This window comes from Typopeltis vanoorti, chromosome 10 (genome assembly GCF_054136105.1).
Source record: "Typopeltis vanoorti isolate ZY-2024b chromosome 10, IOZ_Tvanoo_1.0, whole genome shotgun sequence".
NCBI classification, from domain to species: domain Eukaryota; kingdom Metazoa; phylum Arthropoda; class Arachnida; order Uropygi; family Thelyphonidae; genus Typopeltis; species Typopeltis vanoorti.
The window spans coordinates 46,597,924-46,625,219 of NC_143558.1; the positions used below are offsets into that span (position 1 = coordinate 46,597,924).

Below are 27,296 nucleotides of genomic sequence, written 5' to 3' on the forward strand. Positions count from 1 at the left end.
CTTTATTTAAGTTGTAAGTCAGCAGTTAGAATTGAAGGAAGTACAGGAAGATGGTTTAAAGTTAAATCTGGTGTCAGATAAGGATGTACATCATTCCCTCTGTTATTCATTATCTATACTGATGACATTATGAAGGAAAGTGGTATTAAACATGATATCAAAATTGGAGATGTTAACGTCATCTCTTTGCTTTATGTGGATGATGTTATACTTATAATAAATCTGCTACAAGTCTGCAAGATTCTCTGACTAAATTGAATAGCTGGTAATAGATATGGTATGAAGGTCAGCAATAAAAAGACAAAGACAATGAAAATAGGCAGAATCATTGAAAATGTCAACTGTGTTGTGAATGGAGAACCTGTGGAACAAGTAAAACATTTCAGCTATTTAGGCATGATTTTTACTGAAGATGGTAAATTAAATATAGAAATAGACAACAGAATCAGCAAAGCTGGTATGGTGGGAAGTCAATTGAATAAATTCATATGGAATAAGAGAGAAATTAATCAGAACACTAAATTAGCTGTATAAAGACAGTGTTCAAACCAGTTTTAACTTATGGATCTGAGAGCTGGGTCAGAAGTAAAACACTTGACCAAAGACTAGAGACTGCAGATATGAGAGTCCTGAGAAAGATTATGGGCGTGAACAGATGGCATCAATGGCAATATGATATTAGAAAGAGGATATTAGGAAAGAACTTGATATTGTCAACATCCAGGAATGCGTTAGCAGAGCTAATCTCAGGTGGTATGGTTACTTAAACAGAATGGGCGAAGAAAGATTAGCAAAACAAGTGTTCTCTGCCAGGTTGGCAGCAAAACAACCCAGAGGAAGACCAAGATATAGGTGGATTGATACGGTACAAAGTGCCTTAGACGATAGAAATATAAGATCTGATAATGTTGGAGTCTTGACAAGTAACAGACTGATTTGGAGGAAAATTGTATATAGGAAGTTAGTAACAATGTAATTTTTTTTATGTAGTACTATCATATCCTGTACACCCCTTGAGGGTACATGGCAGGAATTTGATGATGATGATGAATTTCAAAAAATTACTTCAGCAGAACTGCTTAAAAAATGTTTGATATTGGAAAATTATTTAACGCATGATAATTCTAGAGATATTGACTGAAGAGATTTATGTAGTGAATTACAAATAATAGCAAGGCAAATTGCAGAAAATACTTCCTTAGATGTCCTGTCATACATATGCAAAAATAATTTAGAAAATAGTGTTCCAAATGTGTTTATTGCTCTGAGAATTTTTTCGACATTGCCAGTATCGGGAGGAAGTTCAGAAAGGAGTATTTCAAAGTTAAAAGTTACAAAAACTTGCACTTGCTCTACGATGGCTCAGGAATGACTCACTGATCTAGCAATAATATTTATAGAGCATGAAATTGCATCTACAATCAATATAGATGAATTAATTCAAAACTTTCCCAAAGCAAAAGCCCGAAAGATTAATTTTTCATAATTTTTGTATTTAAGATGTAATAATTTTCTTGCTATACAGATATTAGGAGTAATATATGTATACAAATGTATTGGTTTTGATTAATAAATTTTATATATAACATTTATATATAAATGTTCATAATGATATTATTTTTATAAATATCCACATGTATAGGTGTATGTGTGCTTGTGTGAGTATGACAAAATATATATACAGCAATTCCTCGATTAGTGTGCCTAATGCGTTCTTTAAAACAGGAACATTAATCGAAAACGCACTAATCGAATATAATAACCTATGGGAAAAAGTATAATTCGTTCCTCAAATTTCTTTTTTTGAACCTTATTTTTTTATAAAAGAATTAAGGTATGTCTTAGGGCCTAGTTAAAGTAAAATCATGAAGCTGAAGGACTATAAAACCTATTCAGAATATAAATTTTATTATTCTACTTCTTAACACAGAATTAAGCTAACATAGTTTGGAGGGCATTTTGTTTCTTTTTTTGATACAACTGACGGTATGGCCCTATTGCCTCTTCTATTCTTCTGCAAATTTTACCGCTTCTCTATTCCTCAGGGTCAGCCTCTGCATTGCTGCTTAAAAACTTCACTTGTACGAAAAATATTATACACTGCCGATTGTTATAATCTGTTTGCATGCAATTTTTATGAACGATCATAAATAGTGGTATTCTTTTTCTCAAATATTGAAAGGTTTCAATGTGTGAAAATTAACGATACACAAATGTTATTAGGCATTCTGGGTCTCCGAGCTTTTCGACATATTCTCGAATATTATTCTCCTCAGAATATTTCCACCATAAAATATTTATTCATAAAAAATGCTTAGAAAACTAAAATGACAAATTCCAGGAACTTCTCGCGGAACACAGTGGGAAACCCTGGTATACATAGTGTACATGGAAGTAGTGTAGTATGCCATTAAAAATAACTGTAAAATGTTTTAAATCGGTAACTAAATTATTCATTCTGGTTAGTGATTTTTTAAAATAGTTAGACATAAAAATGTAGACAGAAAATTTTTAAAATCTGTAACAGTTATTTTTAAGATGTATATAGGCACACTAATCGAATTTGGGTATCAAAAAATATGACGCACTAATTACTGCATATAGACATTGTATAGGGAACGCCTAAATTTTCTTTGCCTAGGGGCATCAGATACGCTCACACCGGCCCTGCTCACATTGGGTGATAAAATTTCTCTCCCACCTAAGTATTACAGTCCTAATTATTATTATGACCTTAAAACAAAAAGTTATATGGATTGAATATCTGCTATCCATAGCCTTGAGATTTTCAGATCATTATTATTGTTGAGATTAGAATTCCACAAGCTTATTTAAATTTGTGCTCATTCCAGGTTTTTGGTGTGATGTAAAGGAACAGCTGCCTTTCCAGTCTCTGATCTAGGGCATGATGAGAACTGCCAGATTTACCACAATGATTAAATTAACCATGCTGTTTATGTTCGTTTTTTTCCAGATAGGAATTGAATGTATAATTTCACTTATAACAGGCAAGTTACTGGTGCACTGAATACGATACACTCAGTGGTGAGCTATAAGAGGCTCGTGCGAGCCCTTTGTTACATTTTTCTCAAATTTGCGAGTCTCTTGTTCTTCTTGTTTAATAATCTTATAGAACTAGAAAATACCACTGCGGAATGTATAATTGCTACCTTAAATTCATATGGATTTTCTGATAACTATTTAAAAAATCATCTCATTGCATTTTGTTCTGATGGAGCTAGTGTAATGTTAGGAAACAAATCAGGTGTTGCAATCAAACTTGTACAAAAATTTCCCAACATTGTGATTTAACACTGTGTAGCTCATCAATAAAAAAACATTAAAGAAATAAATCGTTTTGAAATATTTATGGATAAATTATATGCTTTTTTATAATCCATCACCAAAAAATCAACGAAAATTAAATACGATTGCAAAAGACCTTGGTACTGAAATTTTAAAGATCGGCTGTGCGTTTGGACCATATGATGGGCAGCTTGCAGTTTACAAATGACCCTTGCTGTGGGGAGAAATTACCCAGCTTTATGCAAGCATTTTGCATCAAACGATTAATATAAGGGCTTTTAAAACCAACTTCTCAATTTGGAATTTTTAAAAGATCTAGCATTAATAGTTGATATCCTACAGGAATTATCATATCTGTCAGAAGCTCTACAAAGTCGCAATATAAGTATTATAATGGCTAAGTTAGCTTTTTTTTTTCTCGACGATGCAAGCTCTTTGTTAAAATTTCCATAGCTCACCACTGGGTACGCTCTAGGATGGGTTAGAGTAAATCTGGCTTTTCTGATCATGCCTCAATACTCTACACAGAAATTACTTGAAAGGCATCATACCAAAACTTAGTATGAGTGCAAATTTAAAGAAGCTTGTGAAATTTTAATCAACCACCCTAACCTCAACAATAATGATGGTATAAAAATCTTAAGAATATGGATGGAACATATTAAACCTATATAATCTTTTGTTTAAGCAGGTCATAATACTTAGAACTGCAGTACAACAGGATCTTAGTCATATTTTGTGAATAACAGACCTTAGCTTCTTCTTCTTCATAATCATTTTACTGAACCTCTAAGGTTTGCTTATGTACCACCTTCTTCCATTTCTTTCTGTCTTGAGCTTTATCATTTCAATTCTGAATTCCCATCTCATCTAAGTCTTTTTGGATATTATCCTCACAATGCATCCATGGTCTACCTCAGATACTTTCCATAAGGCTTCATCTTGAATGCTTGTTTAGCTATTCTCTCCTCACCCATTATTTCCACATGTTCAAGCCATCTCAATCAGAATGCTCTAATTTCATCAACTAGAAGTGGGATACACAGCATCCGCATAGTTCTTGATTATGTCTTCTTCTCCAATATCTGTTATATTTATATCTTATGGCTCCATAGACTTTTCTAAGGATTTTATTTTTAAAGCTTTTGCATCACCGCCGTCTGTTATGCTCAGGTTTCTGCTCCATATAAAACAATATGACTAATGATTGTCTTTGTATATTTCTGTTTAAACTCTGATAAAATTTTGGATAATGGATAAATGATGGAGCAAATGATAAGATCTATTGGCAGCATGTATTCTAGCTTTTGCCACCCTGGTTGGCTGAGTGATTAGTGTATCCACTCTCCAGTCAAGAGGCTGCAGGTTCGAATCCGCCAAGGGCATGGATGTTTTTGATTGTTTTCCACCTTCATACAACTATAGAAACACTCTCCCAAGATGAAGTGGGTCACCATGGGAGACCCAACCCTCCCACAATGGGAAAGGCCTTTACCCAGTAATGGAGAAGATAATAGGATGATAAATAAATAATAATAAAAAATATTCCAGCTTTTATCTCTGTACTAATTTTATTATCTTAAGTAATCAATGTTCCAATACTTAAAGGAGGTGGCACTTTTAAATTTCAGGTTATCAGTGGTAAATTGGTCATTTTCTGCTCAATTGTGATTTCTGCATACATTTAAATATTCAGTTTTATCCTGATTGATAAAACTGAATTCTAGCAGCAATTTTGAGTTTTTCTAAATTTTGTTCTAATGTCTTCAGCATTTTCTCCAACAAGTCATATATCATCTACATATCCAAATATTACTGTTCTGTTTGTTATCTTTTATAATTTCTCGAATACAATTTTCTAATGCTAAATTAAGAAGGATGGGCAAAAGGGCATCTCCATGCTTCAATCCTGTCTTAATATCAAAAGGTTCAGATCTAATTCCATATCATGCTTCCACTGTCAGTGGTGAAAATTTTGATTAAAACATATTATCTCATGAGGTATTCCTAGTTCATCTAATACTTCCCTAAAGGCCTTCTCTATAAATGCTATTATATGCTTTTCTAAAGTCTATAAATAAAATATGAGCAGGCAGATTATCAAATTATATTCCCATTTCTTCTCCAGTGTCTGTCTAAGTGTAAAAATTTGGTCAAATGTTGATCTATTTCTGTGGAGTCTTGTTTGATATTCACATATATTTTCTTCAGAATAAGGTAAGATTCTTTTTAGTACAACATTAGATAAAATTTTGTAGCCTGCTGACAGCAGCAATAGCAATACCCTCTGTAATTTTCACATTCATATTTGTTTCCCTTTTTATATATTGGAATGATTAACAATTCTTTCCATTTTGTAGGGATCTCGTCTTTTTCCCATATTAAATTTACCAAATGAGGTATACGAGTGGTTAATTCACTACCCCCATATTTGAGTTTGGCTATTATTTCATCAGTGCCTTGTTGTCTTTCAGCTGCTTTATACTTTCCTCTACTTCAGATGTTTAAATATTTCTGGGTGACAAGTATGATAAGTATTCTGTTTAACGGACTCAACAGATTCATCACAATTTAGGAGTTTGTTAAAGTACTCTCTCCACCTGTTTGCTATTCTATCTCTAGTGGCTAGTGTGTTTGTCCATTGCTATAGTTGATTATTGTTGTTTTCTGATGCGGCCTCTTTTTTGATTTTTTAATTTCATGGAAAAATTTTCTGGGTTATTTACTGTAAAGTATTTCTGGATTTCTTCAATTCATGCATTTTAAATTTTCTTTCCATGTCTTATTATTTTCTTGGCCTCCTTGCCTGCTATCTTTGTATCTCTGAGCAGCATGCATATCAGTTGGGTAATTAAATGAAATATTTCTATTTTTTTTTTCTTTTCTGCCAGTTCACATTCTTCATTAAATCATATTTTATGCTGTATTTGACTTTGAATTCCAATTGAACTTTCTCCTTCTATTTATATGCTATCCTTGATACAATTCCAGATATTTTCAATATTTTCATAAATTCTCTGTTCTATTCTTCTATTCCTATTGCATTCCAGCAGCATATTTTTAAATTTCTATTTTAATTTGAATTCATATTTTTTTTTCTCTCTTTAGTTTTTGTTAATATTATGTTTCAGTTGATTTGCATGTGCTTAAAAATATTTACTGTTTAACCTTAAGAACAGCACTAATTAAAAAATGGTCACTAACACATTCAGCTCCGGATTTTCAGAATGCAATTACTATGTATTTTACTGATTATGATGTGGTCAATTTGATTGAATGTCCATCAGGAGATTTCCATGTTTGTTTGTGTATATTCTTCCTCATAAACATAGTGTTGCTTATTATTAAATTTATGGATGCTGTGAAATTAATTAATCTTTCTCCATTAATATTTGTCTCTTCACGACGGCTTTGGTTTCCAATAATTTTTTTTATATAGCTTTCTGCATTTCCAATGAAATCTCCTAATAAAACGATTATATCCTATCATGAAATTTTTTCAAGGATTAGTTCCAGTATTTTCATAAAAGTCATATTTTATTTTCTCCTCTACAGCTTCTGTAGGTGAATGTACAATTAATAAAGGCTATCTTAAACCATTTTACTGTGAGTACAAGCAACAGACCTTAGCACTTATAAATTGCTAATTAGGCTACTATTGCTGTATCATTAAAGTTAATATGAATTTGACCTGTGGTCAGGTACCACCACCACCACCAGAGGTGAGGTCAGTATAATAAGTACAGTACAGTAATGACCAAATTAGTGATACTTCTGTGTACTGTTTGAATTGTTGTACTGTAACTTACCTCTCTCTCTCTCTGTGTGTGTGTGTGTGTATGCATGCATGCAGGCTCCAGATGATGATCTTCACCCTCAGCCCATGTCGTTGTTTTCAATCAACATAAACCATGTTTTCATTGAATAATTAAGCAGCCGTTCACAGAGCACATTGTTAATACATTCCAAAACATGGTACAATCAATAACAATAGCAAAAAAATTATTTAAATAATTGTTTAAACAAATAAGCATCGGAAAAGTGCGAAAAAGACAGAAAAATTTTAAAAATTCACATCTCCACTTGTAATAGACCAAAACCCTTGTTTTTTTTTTAGTTTTGTAGGTAAATTTATGTACATTAATGCCAAATTAATGACAAAATCGTATCTTTAAATTACAATAATTATTTTTGCAATTGAAAGTTGCTAATTTTACAGCAATCGTAAAAAGGCAAAAAATGGTATAAATGCATGATTTTTTTTATTTACGATTTATTTAATAAAAATATTCATTCAAAATGTATGGTTTACGTTACTCGCAACAGATCGAATGTTTTGATTAGTATGCAAAACAATAATGTTCAAAATATCGTCCGTTATAAGCAAGCTCCATTCATCTAATGGAGAATATTTAACGCATCTCCTGATGGAGACGGAAAATGCGCTCGAATATCCGATGATTGACGACCACATGTTTCTGGAGCATTTGAAGACCACTTGTGGCTGTTTCTACCTCGAATATAAGGTCTTCGTCCCACAGTTAAAGTAGCTGGCATCTCGAAGTTCTCTTCGTCTTCGGCGGTGGAAAAATTATCGCCTTCTTCTTCCGTTTCTAAGTGTTCATCTTCTTCTTCGGATGCCTCGCTCTCGACATAATTAATAGACTCACGCTTGCAGAGAGAATAAACAATCTCATTTGAATTGCGAAGAGCTCTTTTTGGAGCTAAAAATTTCGAAAAATTAGCATTTCTCAAAAACTATTTTTTTTTGGCTAAAAGTGTCGTAAAAATTGTTTTAACACTTACCTCACCCTTCTTAGTAATTTTTGCACAAAAATATCATCAGACACAGTAAAAAAATGAAAAAGAGCATATACTCAATATTTCATTTGACACCCGTTGCTCATGTCAGTGGGACTTTTTTGTCCTTCAGCAACTTCAAGACCTCTTCACACCTGAAAGGACAAACCGAAACTAACAGACTACAAGCCTACATTGTAATGCTCGGCCTAAAGTTTTTTTACCGCTAAATAGATGGTGCTACTTGTCCCATCCTAAAAGATATTACAACCAATAGTTTTTGGCTGGACAAAAAAGTCCCACCGACATGGGCTGAGGGTTAAATATGCACTCGAATTCATTTGGCATAAGGAGCCTGGAAAAATTACTTCTTGGTATGAGACCTAATGCAGAGAGTCAGGAAAACTAAATTATCAAGGGAGGAATGTGAAAAATGTGTGTGAAAGTTCAGCTCTGGTATGCAAACATGATAAAGATATCAATGTCTTTGAACATGGTTATGTATGTGGCAAAAGGATGGAAAAATATGCTTTGGGTTTGGACATTTTAAGTATGACTGGGGTGGTAAAAGAGAAAGTTCTAAAACAAGGTTAAATAGAGTGCATATCTAATTATAAGAATAAGCTTGGTGTTAATTTATTATGTCTATACACACAAATGCCAGGAGCATAAGAAACAAAGGGACTGAGTTCGTTGCTTTATTGAATATGATATAGCCTGAGATTGTTGGCATTAGTGAAACCTGGTTATCAACATCAGATATGGTAACTGAGTTTGAGTGTAATAGGTACACTATTTTTAGGAATGACAGAAGAGATAGGAGAGGAGAAGGAGGAGTACTACTAATGATATCAGATGACTTAAGTCCAGTTAGGGTAGAACCGCAGGAAAGCAATGATGTACAACATCCCATGTAGCAGTGAGTTTGAGTCTATCTGGTGTGAAGTGGAGGCTAACAAAATGAAATGCATGATGGAGTGTTGCTACATACCTGGTGGCTCAGTTGCAGGGGACAAAGAAATGCATTGCCATAATGGGCAACTTTAATTTTCTAAACATTGATTGGGTAGATGAAAAATCAAGATAAGAAAGAAGAGGAATTTACTGAATTGTTGAGAGACAAGTCTCAAGCAGCATGTGAAAGAAGGAATTTGAGGACAAAGCGTGTTGGATTTCCTCATAGGATCAGAAGGGGTCTCTGTTAAGAATATGGCTATTTTACCACCAGTTGGGGACAGTGATCATGCTGTGCTTTCATGGGAAGTATCTAATTATATTGATGCTCCAATTAGAACAGGTTACATGTCGAACTACAGTTCAACATGTAACCTGTTCTGGAAATTATGATCAACTTAGAATAATACTATTTTTGGTCCCACAGTTACTGAATGGGAAAAATGTCAGCAATGCATGGGAATCTTTGAAAAAGTGCTTAAATGAGTGGTATCTGAATGTATCCTTAGTGTTCGAAGAATAAATAAGTCGGGAGTGAAATGGATGTGCAACTTTATAAAGCAAGAGATCCACAAGAAGAAGATGATGATGATGATGATGTGGAAAGAATATCATGAGAATAAGAGCGATAGGAGTTACGAAATATATAAAGCTCAGGCCAGTGGCATTGCTAGAGCTTTTGCTGCTCCTTTCAATAGACACCAAAAATACTACAAAAAGTCAAAACGACGTTTAGGGTAAGGTTCAAAGTGCGGCCCAGGGAAGACCACGTCCCCCCCCCAGCTACACCGCCACTGGCTTAGGCCAGAAAAGTAACAAGCATTGTGAGGAAAGCTAAATCGGAGTATGAAAAGAAATTAGCCACACAAGCTAAAGGCAATCCAAAAGAATTTTATCATTATGCCACAAGCAAAAGAAAGAATGAATGAATGAAAGAATAACTTTATTGAATGCAGATGGTACTCTAGTGTCAAAAGTTAATGAGTGCTCACTTTGCTAAGATATATCAGCCTTACTGCTACACTGGTTGAAGAGTTAGAGGTTCATGAAAATGAGATTCAAGAGCTGTTGCATAACCTGGATAAGAATTTGTCAATAGGGACAGATGGAATATCAGCACGTTTGCTAAAGGAATGTGTGATAGTTCCATTTACAAGGGTGGTGCAAAAACTGATGTGTCTAACTACTGACCGATCAGTATCTCTGGTGTGGGTGGTAGTGAAAATTTTAGAGAAGTTGGTAAGAACTCGCATACAGAAATGGGTAGACAAATAAGCTATACTCTGCATAGAGCAGCAGCATGGGTTTACTAAAGGAAGGTCATGTTTTACAAATTTGCTCATATTTTATAGCAATGTTACAGCCGAGTTGGATAAAAGGAATGGATACACTATAATAATTTTCAATTTTTCTAATGCATGTGATAGGATACCACACGAAAAGTTGTTGCATAAACTGGAGAATATGGGATCGGAATATAAACCACTATTTCTTCACTCAATTTACAAAGCCCTCATTTTTTTTTCCAAAACTTTAAAAATCATGCACGAACCTTTTTAATGTCTTTTTCCATATACCACTCATACACTGAGAGATCAGTTCATCCCAAACTAACTACAGTAATATTTTTAATAGCATGATAAATATTGAATGCTTTCTAGAATTGCATGAGAGTCCGGTCGTTTCCTTCATTAGCAGAAATGGCTTGTGAAAAAATTCTCTGTAGATAATAAACCTTAAACACTACTAGAACTCCCTAATCCATCGGTTGGATCAATGTTTGGAGGGAGAAACATGACCTTGAACTTGGTGAAGATCACTGATATAAGATGGATGATCTGGAGCATTATCTAGAATTAATAACATTTTAAATTCTACATTTTCTCTCACACAATAGCTTTCCATTTCACTCACATAGCAGCTGATTAAGGCATCCTGCAAACAATTTTTGAGTCATCCACAACTTCTTATATCTCCACTAATGAACTGGATGAGTATGCTTCCTAATGTTTTTGAAGGCTCATGGATTCTCACTGTGCCATATCACAAATGGTTTCAGTTTATATCCAGCCACATTACCCCCCCCCCCCTAACAGAATCGTAACATGGTCTTTAAGAGCTTTGAAACCAGATATAGATTTTAGCTTTTTGTGGATGAATTGTCTGCTCAGACGTTTTTTTCCAAAACAAGGAGGTCTCATCCATGTTAAATATTTGCTGTGGCAAATAATTTTCTTCCTCTTGAATCTCTGAACCAACCATAAGAAGCGTTGAATTCGTAGTCATAATCAGGTCCTGCTTTCTCCTTCAACATGTTGAAGAGACTTGTGCCTTAGGGGTTATGGTCCTAGTGCTGAAGTATGCGCTTTTGGTTCAGGTCCTCTATCCACGATGCAAGTAACTTTTCCAATCACCGATAGGACCTTGTCATTGCTTCATCACTATCACTGAACTTGCAACTTCATTTCAAGATCAATTGCTCGCCTCTTTTTTCTGTGATTCTTCACTAGGTTTTTTAAATTGGGCACGTTGGGGCCATGTTGCACAAAATATCGAGAAATATTTAACGATAAATACACAACATATTTTTCAAACACAAATCAACAAAGGAACTGTTGAAGCTAAGTGCCGACTGCCGAGGGAGGTTGCCGCTGAACGCGCTGTTGCCACGGCATTGTTGCTAAAAAAAACTTTTTACTTTATCACTTGCATCTTGTTCGAAAGTATAGTTGAAAATGTTATTTATTCCATTATGGGATCACGGTCATATATTCGAAAGGATATAAGTCTAAGGATGACTGTATATCGAAAGTTGTTCTTATTCAGCAGAAGAACTTCCTAATAACTGCGACAGACTGCACTCTGCCCTGCCATTAAAGGCACTGGTTCAAGCCACTGCTATTCTCTTAGTGTAAGAAGTACTTAATTTATAACCTATTTAGTATGCATGGTGAGGAAGACTCAAAGATTGTATATAAGCAACTGTCAATTAATAATAAAAACAAATTGAATGGTAAGGATTTTAATTCTGGAAAGTAAGATTTCATACTTGGACCAAATTTCCATTTGTGAAAAGATTGGCTAAGGTTTCTTCACATTTAATTTCTCAATTAGTGATCAAGTTAGCAATAAACATGAAAATGTTTCTAACTCACTTTCCAGAATTAAAATGCTTATCATTCGGTTTTATTCATATCAGTAATAGATATTCACTTATATTTCCACTTCTGTCTTCCCCATGCCTTCTTCAGTTTTCATATCTTTTGCACTTTTCGTCCCTCTTTCTCTAAATATAACAAAAGAAAAAAAGTTTCTCTTTATTTGTTTGGGATAGGCAGACAGATGTGATAGTATGATTCATCAGGCCCATGGCAACAAAAGAGGCTACTTATACACAGTATTCAGTGAATATTTCCACTGTCAGCTGGAAGATACCATAATAAGTTCTTTATTCATATATTTATCTGTTTATTAATGGAAATGTGTTAAACGAAAGTAAATTAAGTAGTTAAAGGATATTTGTATTAATGGATGATATGATTTATGGTTTACAAGTATCAACACTCTTAAAGCTGCATTTCAGTGTAAATGTGCCCATAATCTTTAAGCAACTAGACACACCTTTCAGAGCATGTATTTCAAAGTATCAAAAATTATCCTTCCTGTTTTTCATATAAGATATAGCCGAAGCAGATCAATGGGTTACTCCCCCCCACACACACACACTAAGGTCACCACTGTCCTTCTGTTGTCAGAGAATAGCTAAGATCACTCAGTGATAACAAGTTTTAATCCTAATAATAAATTTCTAAATTAAATCCTAATTCTTTTCTTTCACTGCAATAACTTAATCTTTTATTAGTACCCTTTCTTAAACCTTAGACTTTCAAATTGCTTTAATAATTATATAGATAATAATAAGAAAATACAACACTCCTCATGCTACTACAGTCGGCTTATATTGCTACAACCTATCATAATAGATCCACTAATTAATGCCATTGTTGTCATCATAACTGAGCCCTTCTGTCAGTAAGAGACAAATGAAAATAAAATTTGTTTTGGATAACCTTTTTTTTCATCCCTGCCCACAGATTCTAGTTTTTAGTAGACTAGGGTCAATTCAGTAGTCATTTTCTTCTTTGTACACCAAAGATAGGATTCCAATATGCTCCCCTTGAGAATCACTATTATAATGTACAAACTACCATATGACTAATACTAATCCACCAGTCAGACTTGACACTTGTGGTTGCCTGCCAACATGCATCATAAAGACTATTATCAATGAGCTGTTTTTTGCTGGTTGATATAAGACATAACTGTCTAGTGTTTTTTTTTTTTGTTGTTGTTCATCCATTTTCAGTACATTAGAAATGCTGTTATACATGAAAACCCCTGCAGGGTGTTTCCATAATACTTGCAGCAGCATGGTTGATGCTGCTCATAATACCACACTCAAGTTACATGTATCACTGTCAAGTCCACTATTTGAAATACATACTAACACAGACAGACAAACATAGAATTGCTTAATATCAGCTTCGAATGGACATGAATATCAGAATGGATGAGAGGAACATATGTAAGAAATTTGCCACTCAGTGTACATAATTACTGACCATGTTTTGCTTCAGTGCAATTTAGTTTGTTATGATTGATGCTTTGCGAACTTCTTTTTTTTTTCCAATTAGACCAACACAAAAATTATTTCAGCCAGATAAATATCAAAACCACTGCAAACCATCACAGTTGTGCACAAACAAAAAAGTCAGCTTTTAAGCAAAGCATGCAATTATTTATTTATCAATCAGTAACAATTACTAGGCAAACTTCAGCAGAACTCCTGATTTTTTTGTGTTAGACACACACACACACACACACACACACACACACACACACACACACACACACACACACACACACACACACACACACAGAGAGAGAGAGAGAGAGAGAGAGAGAATCAGTTGAAAGTCATTCCTGTAGATATACTTTTACTGTGTGACATACTGCAAAGCTTTGTAAACAACTTTTTTCATGGATGTGAATAATACCTGTACAGCTCTGAATATATAAAACTTCACAAAAGCAATTAAAAATAAATAAACAAACTACATACCTCATATTCATCAAATCCAGTATTTTTCTTCTTTTTCATTTCTACAAACTTGTTGATAACAGTAAACAGCCCAGGTGATATTGCTTTAAAATACTTATGAAAGTCATACTTCACTGCAAGTGAAGCAAAAAATGTATTATTTACTAAAGCAGAGCGGAGATCTGTTAAAGTACCAGGTGAATGTTTCTGGGGATCTTCATACAAGTGCCGGGTAATAAGATAGTCCAAAACAGCATCTCCCAAAAACTCTAACCTCTGATAGCAGTCTGTGAGATGATTATAATGATAAGAGGCATGAGTGAAAGCCTGAAGCAAATAAGCTTTATCAACAAATGAATAACCAATTTTTTGTTCAAATGTTATATATCCAGACAGTAATCTCTGCAACTTATGATCAGCACAAGGAACATGAGTTAATAAAGGTGAATTTGGAGGTTCTAAAAATCCAAATTTGGGAGTCACTTCTGATGAGGAACTGTCATCTATTGTACCAACATCATTAAAAGGCAAAACTCTTAATCCTAACCATGACATAAAGAGTAAGGCACCTCTTGGACCAGTAGCTATAAGGTAAGCACCAATAAGTGCTTCAACACAGTCAGCTATACTTTTATCTGGTATACTATGCTGAGTTAACAAATTATAAGGAATATATGAAGCATCATTCTCTGCATTTTGACTTGTGAGAACCAGGATATTATCAATTCCTTGGATTGCTTTGTTTTTTTCTAATACAGTTTGCCTAATCTGCTCTTCATTCATTTGTGTCAAATCACTAAGATTACCAATATTCCAATGTCCTGCTGGTAAACCAGATTCTATTAGAGCTTGTTCTAGGCCTTTTGGTACAATGTAGCATGGTGGAAGCCAATTATCATTTGGTTCAAACTTGGTTGCAACCATTAATTCCCCAAGACTTTTTTTTTTACCAAGCCTATAAAGATTAAGATTACTAATTTGTTTACTTCTAAGATATGAAAGCTTACCTTCATGAATATCTGGATAAGTACAGAAAAGATAAGCAGTGATGGCATATTTTAGAAATGAATCCCCCACAGTTTCTAACCTTTCAAGATTAATACCATCATTAGCATTTGACATGGTGAAAGCTTGCAAAATTATACTTGGACTTGGTCCTGGATGCTCAGAAATATCTGGGGATTCATCAAAGTGAACCCGAAAAATTTCACTATCATTAAACTCTAGTTTTTTCACGATCAGGCAAAAGTTCACCAAATGCCAGAGTAGATTCTGTTACTTTGTTACTGAAAGCTTCTGAATTTGCAACTTCATTTGACAGTTCAGTTAAAGTACAATCTATCTCTGCAAATTCTGATGGTTCAACCACAGGAGGTTCATTAATATTCTGCATGCTACGCAAATGCTTCTCAGTTTTAACCTCTTTGATTGCAAACAAAACATGAGAGAAAGAAGAATTCTGGAGGAAAATACCTTCATTGATGTTTTCCTTATTTTCAGACTCATCATTTTCTAAAAATTTTATTGTATTCTTTTTCTTTTCATGCTTATTCAGCACTTCCAATTCCATCAACTTATCCATTACATCAATTTCTCCACTTTCAATAAGTGAGAATTCAGCATTCATTTCAGGAAGATTTGAGAGCCATAATGACTCATACATTTCTTCTACAGATGATTTATGTACAGGGGATGTATGAGGAACTATGACTCCAGTTTCTGGAGAAAGAGGTTTTATATTCTGTGTCACCTTTTCAAATTCACTTTCATCATATACAGATTCTTCATCCATACTATCCCACAAATCATCATCTCTGCATGAAGCCAAATCTAAAGAAAGACCAGCAACATTGAATACACCTGGTGCAGAAATATATCCTAATCCTGGCAAATTTAAAGAAAAATAAGTCGTATCATCATCATCTGTATCCCATTCAGAATCCCAGCCTGAATCTTCAAAGGCACTGGGTGAGCCATATCTGATCATTGGTACAGGATGATCATTATTTTCAACTTCAGGATTAGTGACAGGAGTCCATAAAGGAAGAGTTGATGAAGACTCATTAATATTATTAAAATTTATCTGACTTAATTCTGCATCATCCTCATCATCAGGATTATTGTTTTTATTGTGGTCAAAAGAGCTGATATTAGATGCATTACAATTTGCCATATCATTAGACCAAGTATCTATAGTTGGAAATGAAGTATCAAAAACAGTATTTCTATTTTCGGTTTTATGATAAGAATTTTCAAAACTTATATCTGATATTTGATGGGCTTCTACTTCCTCTTTAAGAGCACTCTGAGCTTTCAATACATCAGCAAGAGTCCACCCAAAATCTAACATTGGCCAATGGAAATCCCTTGAAAGACAAGGAATTCCAACAGATATATCTCTTGCAACTGTTATTCGCAGCTGTTCTGCTAAAAGAAGAGAATTGACACGATATAAAATACATGGAAGGCAAACAGCTTTCCTCCAAAATGATGCAGAAAAAGGATGAATAATACACAATTCCGGAATAAGAATTTGCTTTTGCTGCAAATTCTCTCTTTTTGCTTTTTTTGTCTGTTCACTACTAGTGGGAAGTGTAACTCCTTTCCTATTTACATAGCGAGGAGTCAACAAGTTAAGTCTGGCAGATGTATGGTCCACATCTAGAAGTGGTTGATTACAATTCATAATAGTAATACTATATTTCTGTTTGTAATAACCTTCAAATGTTTCATATCCAGCATCAGGAAAATCACTTTTTGGATTAAGGTTGCTACATATTTCAGCAACATAAAAAAACTGAGGTTTGTCAAGATTTCGATACCATGGCATTACAACAGCATCAAGGTACTTTTCTACTTCAAAGGTAAAATTTTCTCTTTCTTCTTCTGGAATTTTTTTTGGTAGTACACCTTTTTGCTGATTAATCACAGCTACAAAATCCCAGTCGATCGAAAATTTTTTGGTTTCAGAACCTGGAAACAAAATTTTCAAAACATTAGTAACTACTTTAAATGAATGCTTCATAAAGAAATAACATTAAATTTCATTAAAAAATAAACTGATCTACTTCACCAAGAATGAGTGCTTATTAAAGTTCTACTGTTAGTAAACTTACTGTTCCTAAGATAAAACTATTGAGACAAACAAGGTTCACACAATTTTCAGATTAACTATTTAACATAATTGGCAATGAATCCTAATATTTTAATTAATAAAAACAAATATTATGTGAGTTTTCTATTGTAAATATATCTTGATAACATGTTCATCTGTTATAAACTATAAATTATTAATTGTATCCGAATGCTTACCTATATACTATCTCCCCAAGCTAATGACAGATTTCTTAAGATCATAAGAAATCTATCTTCTGACCAACTCACTGCTCTTAGAAAGCTACAAAATGACAATAGCATAGTTACCAATGGAGCAGATAAGAATCACAACATGGTAGTTCTTAACACCACTGAATACAATCATAAAATAGATATTATTCTCCGAGACTACTTGGATCTACATCCCACTAAAACTCAGATTCTTCTTCAAGTGTCATCCCCTAGAAGGCAACCATGTCATGGAACTTTTTATTTTTATTTTTAAATTTCTTTTGCTGCACTGGAAAAACTCAGATTATACAATTAAAACAAAGATACTTTTCTGAGTAGTCTTTTTAATTGTGTAAAACTCAGATTACTCAATTAAAAAGACTACTCAAAAAAGTATCTTCCTGACATAACTAAAAACTCAAACCATTCAGTTCTTGCCCCCCCCCAAGACCTACAGTAGATACCGCTGACTGTCGATGTTATAAATTATCAAAATAGTTAGTGCGCTTTCTTATCTCTACCCCCTCACTGGTCATACTGCCTTCTATATAAAAAAAACTTCTATTGAGAATCTAATGTTAAATAATACTGATATATTGGTTAGCCTTGACACCACCTCAATGTTTACCAATATTACCTTGAATGACCTTAACACCCTTAAAAAATGTTTTTCCTTTTAACACGCTAGACCTCTTTTCCTTTGCCATCCATTCAGGATATTTTTCTTGGAAGAACAAAATTTACAAACAGATAAAGGGGAACTGCTTTGGGTTGTACAGAGCTCCAGAAATCCACTCGCCACAAGCAAGTTATCAGAAACAAGTGACAACTCAATTTTCATCCTGGTTCTAAATGCATTCGAAATATATTAGTTTATTCACATAATTTATTCTCCCCCACCCATTTTAAAATTCTCTTATTCACTGTCAAGTTATCTGATCAGGAGCAGTTACTAACAAATTCATTAAAGAAGTTTTATTTCCAACCAAGAGAGAGCATCCTATGTAATTACGAAGGAATTAACTTATTAAATTAATTGAGCCAGTATAAAAATGATGTGTCAGTTATTGCTATATTATTATACAAGAATTAGTTAAGGAAATTGAAATCTTCAGTGGAGTTAGATTTCTTCTAGATGTTTCTACAGTTATTTCAAATGAGGATGAACTTATCCATTACATGAGATACCTAGATAAAACTCGAGAGAGCTTTATTTAAACCCTAGATAAAAGCTGAAAGAGGCATTTATTATAAATTCTGCTGCAAGCTTCAGGACAGTTTAATACATAGAGAGGGAAATGAACAAGTGATTCTAACTTCAGCAGTCCATATTGCACTGAACACTCCTTTTCAGGCCAGGAAAGGAAACAATGTCTGCATGTAAAGTATCTTCATGACTAGGCTACTGATGCAAATTCAACAGTCTCTGTATGCAATTAGCCCAGTCATGAAGATAACTTACATGCAAACTTTTTTTTGCTTACGATGAACTTGTATTTAGTAGGCAATGGATCAAATAGCACAGATAAATGTTTGAAAAAAAAATGATGGGCTAGTGGCAAAATTAAATTGAGAAAAGTCCCATCTTATATCAACACATTGTATTTTACATAATTTCAATCTGGCTGTTTTATATTTTATTAAAGATGTTCCCCTTGCTGCTGAAATTAAAATAGTAGTAAGAAAATTATATACATTTCACCAGACTTCACTAAAAAGACTGAAAGAATTAGAAAAAGTAGCAGTCATGTCACAAACAAAAATCCTGAAGTTCAAGTATCGTTATTCAGTAAGTTGGGTGTCTAATATAGTGAGGCACTGACTGCAGGGGCAATGCATTTGGACTATATAGCTGGCTGAAAAAAAAGTTATGATGCTACAACATTAAAAGGCTAGTTCAAGAAAATGAAGAAAATACAATGGTATTCAGATAATGCATTATCTGAATGCAAAGAGCTATTCAAATGTTGAACGAAAATATCTAATAGATAAAGCAATAATCTACATAAAAGCTGTGTGAAACTAATCTGACCTGAAGATCTGGAAGATTTTGGAAAAGAAAAAAGTAAGATTTGGGGTAATTTCAGTAAACATTTTGATGATAATGAAGAAACAGTTTCAGTAAATTTGGTGAACAAGTGGTAATGAGTTCAAATTTGTGGGGAAGCATTTAAACATACAAGATCATTATGGACAAAAATTGTAATCAGAATAAACTTCTTGAAGTTGTATACTAGCAAGTGCATTGTTACATGAAAGGAGTTTTAATCAAACAAATCTTATAATAGGGAAGTTGAAGTCATCAATGAATCTCTCTCTCTCTGCAAGACTTTATTCAAGAAAAGACATCATGAACAGTAAGTATTAGTGGCATACATTTTAAACCCACATTGAAAGAAAAGGATATTTCTGTATAATTAAATGTAATGTGTAGTAAGAATTAAATAATGTATTACTTTATTTTGTCAACATAACAATTAGTTTTTGAAAATATCACTTATAACAATAATTCTATAAAGTAGACCTTGGGTGAATACAATTTTGTTATGTATCTAGGAGATTTATATTGTATTTCTGGAGCCCAGCTCCCACTTGCCAATTTTAACATGGAAAATTTTGAAAAACAAGCTCTAGCCTCCCCCCCCCCCCCAAGCCTTATATCTGGCTAAGATATATAGACATGTTCTCTATTTGGCTTATATGAATTTACAATGGTAACCTCTCCTTCACAGTATACAAGACTCACTCACACAAGCAGATACATTTACAAACTTTCCCATCATCCCCACCCCTCAACAATATGGCATTGCTAAAACTTAACCAATAGAACCTAGAATTTTTTCCCATGAAGTCTCTCTCTCTTTCAACAGAACTCAACCATATACATGACATCTTCCTGTCCATTGGATACAGTTCCTACAGAATTAAAAAAATCATTAATCTTTCCCCAATCCACCACAACTATCCCTTTAGAAGAGCTTCAGGAATGCCATCATCCTATACATCAAGAGTACATCTCTGAAAAAAATAGCCAAATCCTTAAAGAAATAGCCTGGTTCTTTGCGCCAACATTTCACACTTTTTGGAATCACAATCACATACTATCCAGTTCACATCGATGTAATTTTCTCCCACTCACAATGCCATATTTTCCCTTTCAGTCGTGGTTGAACTATTTTTTTTTTTTAATGTCAAAATCTATTTCCCATGACCTGGTTAGGGTCCCACCAAGTTTGAGAATATTTCATCTGCTGGCTCTCTCTCTCTCTCTGCAGATGGTGCTGAATAGGGATACTTTAATTTGAAATATCCTGTATATAAAGTTCCTCTTTCCCAAAAGCTGACATACGGGCAAACAAATAGATCAACTATAATATAAACGCTAAAAATATATATGCTATCATGACTATGGTCAGTTTGGTGTTATGGACCATTCACTGGATACTACTGATAGGATCAACCAGAAAAAAACGATGCTCTATCACAGCAAATTTAAAAAAGAAAGGCTGTTTTTGGAATCTGCTGTCCTCAAAAATCAGCCTAATTTAAATAAATATGGATGCAAGAAACTCCCCAAAATATGAGAAACATCAATCCTTTGAGATTCTAATTCACAAGCAAGGCCTCCTACTGATAGCCATAAAGGATGCCTCACGTAGATAGGACTCTAGTCTTATATTTTTATAAGACTAGGACTCTAGTCTTATAAAAACCTAAATGTATTTCATTTAGTGCTCTGTGTGTGTATTACAAGTACTAGTTTGTACTCCCTGAAGATGTTTCAGTGACTGAGCAAAATATCGATAGCATTAAAGCAGTTTTTAATCCTTTCTCAGTGCTGTTTATACTCCATTAAATGTCCTCCCAGCACTTAAGCCTTAACACATGAATCTAAGATAAAGTATGTCATTTAAATAGAATAGGAGATGAAGGATTAGTACACAAAATTTTTTTCGTTGTTTTTCTTTCCAAAACATGGAAAGAAAAACAACGAAAAACCAAAATATAATGGAGATGATGGAGACAGCAGTGCTTTAGAAATAAAATATAAGAACTCATCAAATCTCAAGTGAAAGACCTGAAAAATTAACAGGCCAATTTAGAAGGACATTACTGATAGGAAAATAGTCAGGAATTCTTAACAATTAAAGAATGAACTTTTTTTTGTTGTTGTTATCAATGGGCATTAAAAAATAAATAAATAAATAATAATACAGTACAGAGACTTGATCACAAATCCATATATTGGCAATCTATCAATTAAAATAGTATATCTTTTCAAAGATCACAATGTCACAGTAATTTAGAAACTTATTCAAACCTTGTGTGTTTAGCCCACATGAGAGCCAAGCCATGGATTTGAGGTGAAAAAGAAGGAACATGTTGCAGATGTCGAGCATAAAAAAATGATACATCTCCGTATAATACCAACCATGCAGTTAACTGGAACATTTCATCCTTGCTTAGATGAAAACTTTTATTTCAGACTTATGAAGGAATCAGCTATAGTCATTCCTTCATGTGGATCACTGAATAAAAACCCAAGGACTGATAATAAGTGACACATGGAAATTGCTTATTAAATCTTTTAACATCAAAGACTCCAACTTTTCAAACAGTCAACTTCCGTCATCAACTGCAGACAACTAATGCATGCCATGTGACTTCACATTTATTTGTTAGAATGGATTTATTTTTCTTGTAACAGTTTTTCAGTGTTTTCCAACTTTGTTATCTATTTATATATTTTTTATGTTTATCAAGCTCTGATGAAGTCACCAGTTCTATTTTAGGTACGCAAAACTAGTAGGTGTATTTTTCACATTTTAATGACTAATAAATTTCCTTGTTGTCACTAAACATTAACTATGTTAGACTGGCATAATATCAGATTATACCCTCAAGGGTGTTCACTAAAATATGATGACAATCAATATTATTAAAGAAACTGAGTAAGGAAAAGAATGGAATAATATGAAAGAAATTATTACATCAGCAATATATGAAGGTATCATAAAAATAAAAAAATTACACATATGAAGTAATGAAATAAAAACATTTAAATTAATCTGCTAATGCCTTTTACTCCCGAAGAGGAGCAAGCAAGGTTCTAAATAACTTTTGAAGAACAATGGGCAGCTAGTTTCCACCCTTAGCTAATCACAGAATACCTGGCTCAGTGACTTTAACCAATGCTGAACTCTGAGGCCATATTATGGCAAGGAGACTGGTCACTCTATATGGATGTCATGTCCAAGGGTTTTTCTTCTCTCACCACGTCCTTCCATCTAACCATGAACAAAGTAATGATGAATCTCGCAAAAAAATGACAGTGAAACTGCAATGAAAAAGAATCCCCCTCATAAACGAATTTCAATAAAAAATACATAATGCAACCAGCCACTTCACACAAATCATGCCAAAATATCCACATTAAACTCACCTTCACATTCACTTCACTAACATTCATTATTAACACCTGCGTAAATAACATTTCACCATCACTTACAGTCATCCAAGACCAAACCTCCTACTCTTGACAGAAACCTAAATACAGTCATACCCGACTTACGCGAATCCGGAGTTATGCTGTTTCTTATATGTACATATTCCAGTCCTGCTTCATGCCTCACCACTAGTCGTATCTCAGGCGCCGGCCGCATTGCCAGTGTCACACATGCTGTGAACAAGACTGACGTGTTTCGCATGGTCGCCATTCATACACGATTTTTATAGTCTACAAACCTCGCGATTGTTTAATGTTATGTTCTTGATAAAAATTTCATCACATAAAAAATAATAATGTCATCCAAAAGAAGCAAATCCGATTCTTCTACAGCTAGCAGGAAAAGAAAAACATTGACTTTGAAAACAAAACTCAACATTATTAAGGATTTTGAAGGCGGAATGAATGTGAGCTAGCAAAGAAGTTCGATCTACAGGAATCCACAGTAAGAACAATCATAAAAGAAAGGTTTACAGATTTTGGAGGACATAAATTCTAACGAGGAACGAATTGTAGCCACAAGGCATCGAATAAAAAAATCATTAGGTTGCTATGAAGAAATTTTGCATGACAAGAAAAAGACATTATGCTGTCAGACGAATCTATTAGATTTTATGAAACCATTGACATCAAAATAACTTTCTTTTTTTTATGTATGAAAAACTACAATTATGATTATATTTCTTAAAAAAATAAGTGTTTTTGTAAACCTTTGGTCCCAATTGTATGTTTGTATATATAAATTATATGCAAAATTATACCCCGAGTTACGCGAATTCGACTTGCGCGCTTTTTTTGTTGGTCCCACCTACCGCGCACCTTCGGGTTTTACTGTACATCCATTACTGTCCACCACAAATGTCCAAATTACACACAACACAATTCCTTTTGCCACATGTGTAGCAAAATTGACATCCTCTGGCTCAAGGTTTCCTTGGATCATCTAGTAATATTTATCTGCTGAGTTTAGCATTCTCCAAACTACAATAACTACTCAGACCTCTTTACATTCCTCTCCATGAAACTCGACTATCTACAATCAGGCCATCCAAATAGCGAGTTCTTCTTTCTAGGCGACCTCAGTGTCTATAATTCCAACTGGCTCCCCTTTTTCAAAGCCACTGACCAAGCTGGATGAGAAGCGGAAATCTTTGTCATTAGGATTGCCTTTTACAACTCATTCATCTACCTACAATATATTCCTGGCAACCCTCTTTGCTTGCCCAATATTTTGGATCTTTTTTTAACCAGTTCTCTTCCTTCAAATCCTCTGTAGAGGTCACCTCCTCTCTCTCTCTTTCTCTCAGCAACTCAGACCACAATCTTGTACAAGTTTCCTCTCTCACTGAATGCCTTTGTTCAAGCAACTCCCGACTTTTGCATCTTCTGCTACTTCAAAGGTACCAAATGGGATGACCTCTGGAACTTCTACTCCTCTGTTCCATGATTAGACTATTGCATAAGCTCATCCACCCCTAACACCTACTCTGAACAAGTCACAGGAATTATCCTTACCAGCATGAAGACCTTCATCCCTAATTCTGCTCAGAATTTTTGTCAGTTTTCTAAGCCCTGGTTCAACAGAATGTATATCAGAACAGCTGAAGAAAAAAATTCATCTTACCATAGCTTGCTTGATAGACTGACTGATTTGCAGTTTAATGGTGCAAGAACAGCAAAGATCATACTGCATCACGACACAGGTTACAGTAGTACAGATGGTAAAAAAGATGCCAAGAAATTATATTCTTGGTTTAATCCTTTATCCAAGTGTAAGCAAACAAAGGATATGTGCTTTGCATTATGGGATACTAAAGCCAGTGATGTGACGTCATTAGCCTCTATACATGAGTTGCCCAGTCCTGAAATTACTTCAGGAAAAACTTCCAAATAATAAATAAATAGTTATAAGAAGGTAAATGAGTGAATAAGATAAAATGTATGTAAAAAGCATCTGCATATTAAAGGTATTAATAAATAATCATAAAAACATAAATGAGTAAATAAAATGCATATCTGGTATCTACATATAAGCAAATTTATAATCTAATGTATTTGAATAAATGAATTCTTTGCAAAAAAATAAAATTAAATTAAATAAAAAAATTAAAGAGTTGCTTAAGTGTCAAAGCAAAATAACTTGGAGAAGACCTCCACATCACCTTTAAGAAATGCAGAGAACCAACTAGGGCTTCTGCCTAATGTCCAATTCTCACCTTCACATGGTGCATCCCTATTAATAGGTATCTGTTTAGTACTGAATGAATGAGGATGGGCTGGCAATTTTTGACTTAGCTGACCAAACTGTACTCTCTACAGCCTTAAACCACAAATAATATGATGGTGCAACATGAGATTTCATGCCAGCACTTGGGCATCATCCGGATAAACAAGGCACCGGTGTTTTCATCAGGGAACCAGGGTAAGCAGCGTAAAGTCGGCTACTGGAACAGACTCAAGTTCAACATCTAGTAGAAGAAGAAGAACAAACCAACATCGAAAGAACTAAAGACAGCAATCATTATATAAGGAGTATTAATGGAAAGAAAATTGTTGCAGAAGAACTGGAAAAGTACCATATGGACATAATTAGCATAACTGAGATCTTACTAAAACAGGATATTACTTACTAATAATAAGTAGGGGTGTCATATTCAGGCAATAATGATCAAGGAAAGGAAAGAGTAGCAATAGCATTCAACAGCAAATATGAAACAATGAAACTTATTTGTGCCTATAATTTCACAGAAGGGTCTCTTAAGGAAGAAGTCAAGAAATTTTACGAGGCACCAGAGCAGGCAGCTGAGATGAAAAAGTGGTACTTGTTAGAGATCTAAACAGCAGAGTAGGAAATTAATCCCACCAGTCATATAGAAATGTTTTGGGAAAATTTGGAGAAAAGATCAAGGGTAATAATAGTAATGCTATCTGCTGGATTTCTGCTCAGGATATGTACCCCAGATAAACTGGGGAGAAAAACCCTGCAGTCCATGCCCAAGACTGGCTAACTTGGCTATGTCTGAGAAAGATCCAAAGCTCCTTGAGTTAGCAATGGGAATCAAACCCAAGACACTCCTTTCCCAGGCATATGGTTGCGAAGCGCATAGCCACTCGGCTAATCGTGCCATTCCTAATCTTCTACTGACGTCTTCTGAACAGCAATTCTTTCTCCATTAAGGGACACTTGTTTTTCAAGAGCTTCTCTGTTTGTATTTCCTTAACTATGATCTTTGTCTTACTAGGATTGAGTTGAAGTCCTCTGTTATTACTGATCTGAATTTGTCCTAGTTCTTCCTTGTCATTACAGAAGAGTATAGTATCATCAGCATACCTCAGATTACTGATCAATCTACCACCTATCCTAATTCCTGACTTAAGTTTATCCAATGCTTCACGCATGATGTCCTCTGCATATACAGGGTGTTCGGGATAAATTTGACATATTTATAATTAATTATATTTTTCCGTAAGTTACATGTATTAACACACACTTCTCTTCATTTAAAAGTTTGGACCCTTCTTCATTCATATACAAGATGTCAGAAAGGATGGATAGCTGGAACCCACCTGAATCATGGAAGAGAATAACTTGTATCATGATGATTCGTGCCCGCCATCAAAATAAAAATATATATTACGACTGCTGCCCAATGCTCCCTGAATACAGTAAAAACAATCAGGCATGAACTAGAGACTTGCAATGGTGACTACGAGGATGTAGCAAGAAGAAAGATCCCTAGCAGACGATCTGATTGCGTTCGTACAGCAGAATTCCTCGCAAATCTGCAGGAACAGGTGTTGAAGAACCCTGGCATTGGAATTCGGGCTTTGTTCGTGGAGTTGCTAACTGTAGTCAAGCCCTGGATAACAAGGGTAGCCAATGGTAGGCCGTATGTATGGCAGCAGGATTCGGCCCCTTGCCACACCTCTGGGAAAAGTCAAAAATGGTTGTCTGAAAATTTCTACGACTTCACCAGTCCAAATGTTTGGCCTCCAAACTCCCCAGACCTTAACCCCATGGATTATTTTGTATGGGGCGCAGTTGAAAAAGACACCAATCGCACTTCCAGTAATACAAAAGCCCAGTTAATGGATAAAATTAAAACAGTTTTTGCAGCCCTTCCCAGGGAGACTGTAGCATCAGCTTGTTCGAGGTTCCGAAGCAGAATTGAAGCTGTGATCGATGCTAATGGTGGTTATTTTGAGTAAATCTTGTTGATAGTATTGTAATTAACTCTGCCTGTAATGTTTTTTTGTCAATTCATTAAATTTAATAGATACAAAGAAGATTTTCTTTTTCCT

At 34.4% G+C, this 27,296-nt stretch overlaps 1 protein-coding gene across 1 annotated transcript in view; it reads right to left on the bottom strand.

The window, feature by feature from the left end:
* LOC150102389 (endoribonuclease Dicer-like) overlaps nt 1–27,296 on the bottom strand; it is a 187,215-nt gene that overhangs the window by 44,580 nt on the left and 115,339 nt on the right. The window contains 2 exon segments of the mRNA XM_090399451.1: nt 14,183–15,391; nt 15,393–17,134. Coding sequence (XP_090255577.1) covers nt 14,183–15,391; nt 15,393–17,134 — 2,951 coding nt within the window.